Source organism: Anguilla rostrata, chromosome 6, assembly GCF_018555375.3.
Source record: "Anguilla rostrata isolate EN2019 chromosome 6, ASM1855537v3, whole genome shotgun sequence".
NCBI lineage: Eukaryota > Metazoa > Chordata > Actinopteri > Anguilliformes > Anguillidae > Anguilla > Anguilla rostrata.
This window is the reverse complement of record NC_057938.1, coordinates 8,814,300-8,825,320: the sequence shown is the minus strand read 5'-3', so window position 1 is coordinate 8,825,320 and position 11,021 is coordinate 8,814,300. Positions and strand designations below refer to the sequence as shown.

Below are 11,021 nucleotides of genomic sequence, written 5' to 3'. Positions count from 1 at the left end.
AATGAACGCTGGAATGTAAAGCGTAGTGTTGCTCTGGCTTCTGACAAAGATTTATCCATTTCCCAAACTGTTTTTCCGAAGGGTGATGCTCTAAATAATGCTACCTGCGTTTGGCTAAGCAGGGATGGAACAAGCTGGGCAAGTGCAGTCAAGTTATTGTCCCATGTTCCATTACAAACAAAACCTTCATTGCCACGTTTCTTAATTACGCAAAATGACTAAAAACTTGTTCACGACCGTTGACGTATTGAAATGAAATTATTTCCCTTTAATTTAATCCATTCAGGCCAATGAGTGTCTTTCCTATTGGTCATGGTGCACACCACTCTGGGCAAAACCATTTCCGACCAGAGATTTTGAAAAACACGATACTATCATATGTGCTGTAGATGAAACAGACGTATATGACTGCATGATTATCAGCCCCAAGAGCAGGATTAGAGCATTCCTCCATAGTTAAAATGATCTAGTATGCATACATCTTTGGTCTTTTTGGAACTCACCAGAGCTGCGGAACTTAAAATAAGACTGGAACGGTATTCTAGCCGGAAAATTGTGGTTGGTACACAGGTCTGTAGAACTGCTTTTGCTGCAGGTAAGGCAATTTCAAAACAGCGAAACAATAATATACTTCATTTTGTGAAACCGGCAAGTGCGTTTCAAAAACGGTTGTATGCTCGAAATCGTACTCGGACAGTGCGATCTATGTGACCTCTGGCAGTCAGTCAATGTAGTAGAATGAGTGGTTCGCAATTGTTGCGCATCGTATTTAAAATGGATGCATATTGGACATATATCTACACTATGCATGTTGTGTAGATGTTGCAGTAATAATATATATAAGTTACCCCCGAGATCGCGTTGGGCAGAAATAAAAAAAAGAGCTTAAATACACTGGACACTCCCTGGAAAGATGCAGTGGGCCTCGCCTGTATCACTAAAATTGAGTTTTGAAACGCCACGCCACTATCAGTCACTTAAAATAAAAGATAGGTGCACGTAAGCCTGCTTAGTAATAAAGTGATGAATATAAAATGGCAACCTTTCTCTTACTTTATAGCTATTCAGACTGTCCTAGAAACTGTAATCCATTTACTCTGTAGCTACCGATAGGCTAATTTCAGCACAGTTTCTTCACGAAAAGTATGGGGCTATAGGTAATTGAATGGTGTGTTATGCATCTCTTTATCCCATAGAAATGATTCGTGGAAATCCAAGGGGGAGGTTTACTGGGCCGGTTCCCAGGCCCTTTGAATCGTCTTATGGTGATGAATATGAAAGGTAGCTAGGCTTTTTATATTGAGTGTTCTTGCAATCATCAAATATGTGTCCCAAGTATGTACATATATTTAGTAAAGTATCTCACATCGTATATATATAAATGTATGGGTAAATCCATATGCATGCATATATCACAATAATAAATGTTTAATTTTAATTTTAAATAAAAGTTGGCCATCAAGAGTTTGCATCCAATGAACAGTATGCCTGCATCCCACTCTGCCAGCATGCTGATCCTCATACCATTTTAAAAATGTATTGTTATTTTTATTTTTATTATTTTGTATAGCTACACAGAAACAGACATGATGGCACCATCATCTGGAAATGGAGGTATGATGATGCTGGGGGGATAAACCTTTCAGGCTAATATGATAATTTGGTGTATTTATTGAAGAGAAAATAATGAAGTAATTCTTATCTGAATTGAAGTCAGGTGAACTTTCTGTCAGTGTCATTTTTGGAAACGTTGTATGAAATCATGAGAATTGGCACAGTGAATTTTGACATTCACACAGTGTGGGAGGATCATTAGATGTTTTTTTTTTTACTGTAACTGACCTAGCTGACTCATCTGTCACTGATGTCTGAATATTTTCTCTTTATAGAAGTCTGCCATGGCTATGTTCGCACAAGACTTGCACCCCCTGACCCACACCCTATGGAGTACTACGGTTTGAAAAGGAGCAGCTCTGAAAGGTAGGGGTGGTTCCTATTTTTGCTTTCTATTCTCAATTTCGTATCAAAAGATGACATTCTTTGTTGAAGTTTCTAGAAAAAAAAAAATTTTTGTAGGAGAAAACAGTTTATTGCCTTGATGTTAAAATGTGTTTTAACATTCGAGTTTGCTGACAGCTGTATCGAGAAGTGGTTACTCTTCTTTTAGGTTCATTGTAGTTTTCAATTGAGTCAGACTAAAGACCTTGGGACCTTTGCAATCAGATGTAGAATAAGCTTTTACTTACAAACTGACTATTACTTGCATTGTATCCATTTATGCATTTTTTATAAATATTTCATAAATATTTAGAAACCAGTGGTGTTTATTACAGCCTCTCTCTTCAGTTACTAATGGCTTTGTAAAAACAGTGTCCATTTTCCATGATTTTGTTCTCTAAGCATAGACACTACAGTGAAAATTCAATCTCAGCATCAGGCAGATCGATAATGGGAAGATTAAAATGGTACTTGAAGAAAATGTATAGCTTTTCCTCCTGCAGTAATATTTCGTCATGCAGAATTCCACAGTAATTTTCTAGAAAATGCAAAAAGCTGTTAGTAATTTTTGAAATGAGAACTATTGCAACTGTGAAACCTATAACTGTTGAGAATGTTGGGGTGTCAGGCTGCAGCGAGTAGCATTTTGATTCAGGACTGGGCTATCAAGAAATCCGTGATGGAGTTGCTTACTAAGCACCATACTCTGGTGGGAACGTTCCCGCTGACATTTGTTAATATTAGGCCTATTTGTGTTTGACACCTTGCTTTTGCATGCTTGAGTGTATTTATTGGGGAACACATTTGTGCCTGGATTTTGCGCCCAGTCCTGTTCAATCTATACAATCACATGTGGACACCCACCAAAAGAGGATATTTATCCCTTTTGAAGAGGTGGAAAGAAGTGCTTTGTGTGATATCAAATTCCCTGTCTATTCGATTTACCTACTTGATCCGTTCATCTCTTTCCTAACTCTACAACTCTTCCAGGTCCGGACCATACGAGTCTTACGACTCCGGGTCTTCTAAAGGTAGCCGAGATCTGCACAGATCCGGCTTTGGGAGTAGTTATGATGGTGGATATGACAGCTCCCCCTCAAGTAATCAGTTCTATAGGGAGGAGTCCAGCTGGGACTCGTCCTACCCCAGGTCCGCTATCAGGTCTGGCTTTTTGGATAATGATGGAAGAGATGGTTACTCTTCCTACTCCAGCAGCGACTCCCCCCACACGAAGCTCGCGCCCTTCGGCTCGCGGGGCCGAGGAATGCCTGCTTACCCCCAAAACAGTTTTGGCGGGAGAAGCAATGATGTGGGAGGACCGCCTGCATTCAGAGGCCGAGGCAGAGGAGTAAGTACAGAATCTTTTGAGATTCTCTTCACTCACCCCCTTTCTGAAACGCTTTGACCCAAAGTTTCTACCACGCGCCTCAACAGAGGGTCATAGCGAGAGTGACACACCTTCAGGTGTGTAGTTTTTATGGCGATCTTAACTGGTGTGAGTTAGTGTTGTATTACCAAACAAAGGTTGACTACCGTTGCAGACATCCCTATTATAGTGAGGGTCTACTACACTGGTGTAGGTTAATCTGGAAATGATTATTCAGTTATGTTGGATGGACATTTTATTTCTCTTTTTTATAGGGTGGGTGATTGACACAAATTTGTACAATGAACATATCCCAGATATATTGCGCCCATGTTTTGTTTCAAAATTTAAAACTGTATGCTTACATTCACAGGATACTATAAAAAACGTTCATCACCATTCGTGAAAAAAGATGTTGAGACGTCCCTAGTATTCATATGTGCATCTAGGGTTAGAAGGGTTACCCACATACTCCCGACATCAAACTACTGCTTGCAAAATGGAGAAGCCTTCATGTTATACGGTGACTCTCTGGGCTTTGTGCTATCGGCAGGAAATGCCTACCTTAAATGTTTAGCCGACGGTGAGAGCCAGTGTAATGTTCACCTACTTACGCGAGTCCCAAGACTTCGTTCCTGTGCACACATTTCCAGAGTTTTGGGACCTCCAGCACTCTTTTCAGCCAGTCTTTTTGCGATTTACGTGGCTGATACCAGTTAAGGTTAGTCAGAGGTTCAGATGAGCAACTATTGTAGATAACTTCAGTGACTTCAGCCCCCTACCCCTGCCTCAGTTTTCCTATTTTATTTGACTGGTAGCAGTGGTGCGGATTCAGTAACTGTCTGTCCTTAGGTTACACTTAAAAATAAATACAAAATTTTTTTCTTCTTCAAAAACACTTTGCTGAATTGCTGTTGAAGATGGAAATGAACACTTGCATTTCATTCTGAGTTACACAAATTTTGATTGAATCCAAGCCAGTATGAATGTTGGGAAATATTTATTTTTCCCTGTTGAACGTATGAATGGTTCTAGGCTTTTTTTTTGTCATATCTGCAAAACTTTGCGAAACTCATACAATTACGTCATAGACGAATGGGGTAAGTTTCAGATAATATCTTGTAGCTTTTTAAAACATTTTTGTACTTGATTAGGGTCAAATTTACTATATGACATTCTTTATATCCCTATGTAATCTCATTCATGTCAGAAGAAGGAAAATCTTGCTTGGTGGTGCTTGGTGGCTTCCATGACTTTTTTGTAACTGTACTATTGCAATGCACTTAAATGGTGGATACCTTATTGCATGCTTCTATTAATGTATTGTCATCATTGTAATTCTTTGCTTTGAGCTATTTTATGCTATGTTTATGTTTATTGAATTCCATATGAATGGTTTAAAATGTGGTACTTGCACTGTCTCTGGTAAACGTTTAATTGAAATTTTACTTTAAATGGGGCAACGCTTAATGTAAGTGTTTCACCACAGTTTTTAGGGGTAATTATTTATAAACCTGCAATATATCCAGATAATTGAAGCTTTCATGTACATTTATTTAATTTTTGGAAAGAGGACAGTTTAGAATAAGTGCTTGTCATTCATCCATGATGTCCTAACCATGTCAAAGGAATTTACAATGAATTGTCTATATTATTTGGGATATTTTTATACATTAATTTATTGACTGAATTATGTGAACATAGCCAATGTCAGAGTGGAATTTCAAATGCTTTTTGAGACATGACCCATATGACCCATTCTGTTAAGGGGCAGGTTCAAGAAATACATTATAACCAACTACCAATAGTGTATTTCAAGGTGGCAACCAAACAATCTCTTTGGGATTAGGTGTAAATAAGGCAGGAATGGAGATCATTTTCAGTTCCTTTTTGAAGCATCATTTTCATTGAACTGAGTTACTATTTACCTTCCATGGGCTACAGTTTCGGTTGGGCAAATTACGCACGGACAATTAGCCACTGTTTTGTTTTTATTTTATTATTTTTTATATATAATACATTTTTTTTAATGTGATGCCCATGTTTAAATAGTTTTAATCACATTTTTGTTTTGATATTGAATTGGTTTTACTTCCATAATTGAAAGAAATCAGGAAATTGTACTAGATCATAAATGGTTAAATATCAGTCCCGAGGAGTTTACTCATGGCCTGTACCTAAATAAAAAAACAAAAAACATTGTTCACAATATAACATCAAGACAAAAAATTTGATTGTTGAGCAAAAAAACAACAACAGCTAAAGACATACAAAAATGATGATCGTACTGTGAAGGATGCCTTCACTTGTATTTAACAATTATTCAGAATTTCTTTATCACCATCTGTATGGAATCATGCATTTTGTCTTAAAGTATTTTAGATCTGAAAAGACCAGATGTGTGATGTCCTATTTGCTTTGTTTTATCATCATGTTAGCTGTATATGCTTGCATTGTTGCAACATTCTAAAGGGATGGTTCATTTTCAGAGTCTAATAGCCTGTCTTTGCAGTTTATAGCTGGTGGCAATGGAATCAGGCAGCCTATGACTACAGCCCCACGCCCACAAGCTTTTAGACCAATGGAGAGGGGCAAGGTAATACAGCAGAAAAATGTGCATTAAGTTGCACTTAATCCAAAGTGCATTCTTGTGAATGAAACTTTTGTATGTTTTATTTTATGAAGATACTATGATTCTGTCGCTTGGTGCCGGTCAGGTAAGAGGTTTTGTGACATTTACCGAAGTGACCTTTAGCTGTTCTGACTTCTATTCCTCCAGCCAGCAATGATACATTATGGGATACCCAGACCAGAGTTCTACGGTGGTTACCAGCATCCACCCCAACCGGCAGCCCGTGGTATGAAGAGGAAGATGATGGCACCCCCTATGCCTGCCATGATGGTGAAGAAGCAGAAGCCTTTCCCGGTCGTCTACGAAACTGGTAAAACAAGCTGAATGTGTGTCACTGTACTGTTTTGACTATTAGCTTCATCTTGGTTACACGTTCACACATTTGTTAAATTTTCCAAGTTATTATTTGAAAAAAGTACAAAATACTTGTCTGGGGGGCATATGAAATCTCTCTGAAATCTATGCTAGATTTTGTAACTGCCACTTTAGTTCTTGACAATCATTTTAAAATCACATTGCCAAACAGAATAATGTCTGCCAAGCCACCAAATAAACAGTAATTGTATTAAAGTCTTGACTGCAGGTGTGGTGTATGGGAAAATCCTCTCTAACCTTGCTTTTGTCTCGTCTCCGCAGTAACAAACAGTCCGTCAGAGGTAAGTTCACTGAAATAAAAAAATGTTATTTTTCTGAAAATTGTCTTAAAATACACATTCCCTTGTCTGTTTTTAAATTTCCAGATTGAGCAGAAGTAGAAGATTCAATGTAAAAGATAAATAGTGGTTTCACTTATACTGTCGCGCACCTGTTGATATTAAAAATAGCCATACCACTCTTCCACTTACATTTGTGTATTTCTCTGTTTGAAGGGCCTTAATACCAAGACTGAGAAAGATGATGACACCGATGGTAGGACACAGTGTCTTTATGGTGAGATACACATTTGTAAGCCATTGAGGAAATGATACACCAGCTGCTTTTATCCCACTGCTTTTAGACTCAGAGTCGAAACAGAGGAAAGTCAGGAGGGAGAAGCAGAAGCGTAAACGAGTGAAGGAAATAGAGAAATATGGGGACATGCACAGGTGAGCACTGCCTGACATTACCTATTGCCATGTGACCCAAATGAATCTATTTCTGTTGTAGAAAAAAAATAAAATACTTAGAGAAATACATTTGCATCACGAACACCTTGTCAGTTACTTTTGACTTGGGACACAAAAGGCTAGACTTTGTTGTTTTTGTTCATGTGTATTGCAACCCTCAAATTTCTTTTATATGTATTTCATATTTCCGTTTCCTGAAAATGACAAATGCTCCTTTATTGATTCATAATGATTGAATTACAGGTGGAAGCTTGTTTAAAGTAAATTTCCATTTTTATAATAATTAGTAATTTTGTGTGAAGACCAGAGTGTGGAAAAAGCACTAAGATAAAATGGTTAGTTTGTGTGATTATTGAATGGGCTCTGTTACTGAATGTGGATAACATGTCTGATGCTGTTCATTCCAGGCTGGCCTTCACATGTGCATTCTGTAAAGTTCGCACATGTGACGACAAGGAGATCGAGGATCACTTTGCCAGCACATTTCACCAGCAGACACTGGCACACATTCAGAAGCAGACCAAATTTGATGACAAAACGATGGCTTTCTTACATGTAAGTCATCTTATTTATTCTAACAGCAGTTGGCAGTTGTGACGGTTACATTTTTACAAAGGAATCTATCCTTGTAAAGAAATGTTTTTGAATGGAAGACCCATGTACACATGATGAAAACCTCAGGTCTGGTCCTCGTGTTGACGAACTCTAATTACCAACTCTGGAGGCAAGCAAAAGCCTAGCATCAAGACTAGACTCTGAAAGCTGTCTTATACCTGCACTAACGAAGCAATTGAACTTGACTAATCAGAAGCACCAGTGAAGCCATTTTTCCCCCAAACATTATGATGCCCTGAAATTGGGGGGTTTGTACAGTATAAAAGTGCTGTACTTTCTGCGTGGCGAAACCAAAATGAAAATATCCTTTAATAAAAGCTGAGAATGTGCACTTTAACCACATGTGAGTTGATTACAAAATTTAAAACTGGAGAGCCAAGTCAAGGAATAAATTAAATAAATTAAAAGTATTTGTCCCAAACATTATGGAGGACACTGTATGTGAAAGTGTCTACTAAGTAATTATCCACATCCTTATCATTTCAATCCTTGGCAACTTTTTGTAAAGGCGGTACATATTAAATACATGGTAGTTCTGAATCCAGTAGCCAAATTGAAATGATGTGTTTTTGTGTTTCAGATGTTCTATTTCGAAAGGAGTGCTAGAGGAATTCAGTGTGTCTACAGTTTTTGATGGAGTGAAAAATTAATTGCATTAATGCCCTCTGTTCCCAGGAATCCATGGTAAATAAGTTCCGGAAGAATGTATTACGAAAGCGTAACAACGCTGGCGCAGAACCCACACTGGATGAAATTCAGCGAGAACTTTCGAAAGGTTACACAACCACGTGCCATTTCTTTCTTTGTGTTGATATCTGTTTGGCTGAGGAAATTGATCTAGGATCCCGTATCATTTGACAGGAGTCCTTGACTGCCATGATTAAATCTGATTGGTTTTCCCACGTAAATTGACTGTGCGGATTGTAGAGAGATGAAGTGGTGTTGCGTGTTGTGGCATTGCACTGCTGTGTGTGACAGCCGGTTTCTCCTGCAGTGGTGGTGGAGGAGGTGTGTCTGAGCAAGGTGGAGATGATCCTCTGTTTGGCCTGTCACACCCACATCCCCGCGGCTCTCATCTCCCTGCAGAACCACCTCCAGTCCAGTGATCACCTGAAGAACAAATCGGTAGGACCTTCCGCAATTGGGGAAACTGAGTTTAAATAAAAAGTAAAAATTCCCAAATCTAGTTTCCAGTGCTGTCCTGGTATTTAGCATAGGATACCAGAGCTTGTTTTCCCCAAGCCATTTACGTTTTTTATGTTCAAGCTAGGCTTATTTGTTTGTCTTCATCTCTCTAGGTGCAGTGCACTCAGAATACTTCTTTTCACTGTCATTTACATAGCTGAGAATTATATGACTTTAAAACCATCACTTTACTGAATGGTCTCGCATGCCAGCTAATTAAATTGTAGAGTCGTTGTGTTACATGGAATTGTCTCATTATGCTGTGTGATTTAAAGATGTAGCCCACTAATAGTACTGTATGGTTTTAGGTTTCACTGGGCCCAGTAATTACATAGTACAGTAAACTCCCTGAAATCTAACCTTATCAAAAGGCCCTGGTGTCATTCTGTCCCCAGCGTATAACCCGTGGCTTATGTTTTCTGCTTAAGGAGTTCACAGAAACGCAGAAAAGGGAGAGTGTGCTTGCCGCCACCAGCATCATGACCAACCCCATTGTGAAGGCTCGCTTTGAGAAATACCAAAAGGTAATGCCCACCAAAAAAAAAGGTAACGGTGAAATAATGTCATGTTCCATCTGTCCTGTGCCGTGCACAACAGAAACGCAGTACACTGTATTCCCAATTTTTTTTATGATTGATATGCTGTGGCATATCAACGTGAGTGGTAGTTAGTTATCAAATCTTTTCCAGCTCTATAGAAACAGTAAGATGATTGGTCCGTGTTGTATGGGAACTCTTACGGAAATGGGAGATGTTTCACCACTTTGCAATACATGAACAAATGCACAAATCATTGCAATATCCCAATACATGGCTGAGAAAAGTATTTGTTATCTATCGCAGTATGTTCAATTTCTCTAAGTGTAGAGCTATTGTTTCTCCTCCTCCTGTGTGTAATTTCAGGGTGAGAATCCTTTCGATGATGAGAAACTGGCACCTGAGGACTGTCCGCATGAAGAAGCAGAGGACGACCTGAACCACGTGGCAGAATGACCTGTCCACTCCGTTTTTACTACACTCTCACTCCAAATCCATCGCTGGTCTCCAGAACCTTTCAGCCAACCCGAAGCTATATTTTGTTCTTTTGGTTCATTTGGTGTCATGTTTGAAATGGCTTTTAATGCACTAGGTATTGGTCTTAAGCGTGTATTTTATGGCTTCCCTGTCACTACTATGGCCTAGTGTTTCTGTCTTTTCGACTTGCAGACGTTGATACTGAAAGTCATGTCTCAGCTCTGGTTGTAAATTACATTGCCCCTGTTCTGCCTGGCAAAATGATCCTTGTAAAATTGTTTGCTTAAGCCTTTTCTTTTTTTAAGTGTAAATGTCTTAATCACTTTTAGTGGGTCGACCTCACCTTTTTAAGGGTGGTTCTCAGTAAGGACTTGAAAAGACAAGTGTTGTACAGTTTTTCTCTGTGATTTCTGGTAATAACCGTTGTTGAACTGAAATACATTTTTCGGCAAAGTTAAGGAAATGTAGAATTGTGAACTTCTTTCTTTTGCATTTTCAGTGGAAATGTAAATGTCTTGAAAAGCAATGTATGAAATGCTAATTTTAAAATCCCCTGAAAATGAATAGGCAGTTCTCATAATTTATCAGGTTTGCCCCTGTTCATTTTTTCAGTGACCTTCCTCTAATGTTATAATGGACATACCATTTTGCTGCTGAACTGCTGCAGTTGAGATCGTGGTGCCTTAGTGTTGACCTGGTGCATGATTTACTCAAAGCACCACTCTATCCAAATAGCAAGAATCATTAAAAGATTATCAAGACTGAGTGGCATGTGATGAATTGGAGTTGTCATGTTGTACACGGCACAGTTTAAGAACATAAATATATTATATAAAATATATTTTAAATATTTTAAAACTATTTTAAAACCAAGACTGATTAAGTCCTGAAAGTTCAGCTCCTAAACCCCTGCGCTACACTTGAATGTGATGTACATGGATGGAGGTTTTCCAGCCATTTTTCAAACTTTAGTGAATTCTCATTCTTGGAGTCTTGTGACATGATGTAAAGAGATTTGTCTAATCTTGCCCCAAAGAAGGCACAGGCCCACTACCTGGAAATGTCACATTACAGCACAGGGTAGTCTTACAGTTCTCAGATGATTT

The 11,021-nt window shown here is 38.6% G+C and overlaps 1 protein-coding gene across 1 annotated transcript; it reads left to right on the top strand.

Moving 5' to 3' along the window:
* Positions 1-308: 308 nt before the first annotated feature.
* On the top strand, positions 309-10,680 carry znf326 (zinc finger protein 326). The gene is made up of 15 exons (XM_064338178.1): positions 309-595; positions 1,197-1,281; positions 1,571-1,614; positions 1,890-1,980; positions 2,989-3,346; positions 5,877-5,960; positions 6,144-6,306; positions 6,633-6,652; positions 6,866-6,905; positions 6,994-7,081; positions 7,510-7,657; positions 8,393-8,492; positions 8,712-8,842; positions 9,331-9,426; positions 9,805-10,680. The coding sequence occupies exons 1-15, from the start codon at positions 472-474 to the stop codon at positions 9,892-9,894; spliced, it is 1,662 nt and encodes a 553-aa protein (XP_064194248.1). The 5' UTR covers positions 309-471; the 3' UTR covers positions 9,895-10,680.
* Positions 10,681-11,021: the final 341 nt, after the last annotated feature.

Excerpts from the sequence above, each read along its gene's own strand:
- znf326 (XM_064338178.1), top strand. The coding sequence starts at position 472 with ATGCATACATCTTTGGTCTTTTTGGAACTCACCAGAGCTGCGGAACTT. Across the intron at positions 3,347-5,876 it reads TCAGAGGCCGAGGCAGAGGA|TTTATAGCTGGTGGCAATGG; the intron begins GTAAGTACAGAA and ends CTGTCTTTGCAG. Across the intron at positions 8,843-9,330 it reads ATCACCTGAAGAACAAATCG|GAGTTCACAGAAACGCAGAA; the intron begins GTAGGACCTTCC and ends TTTCTGCTTAAG.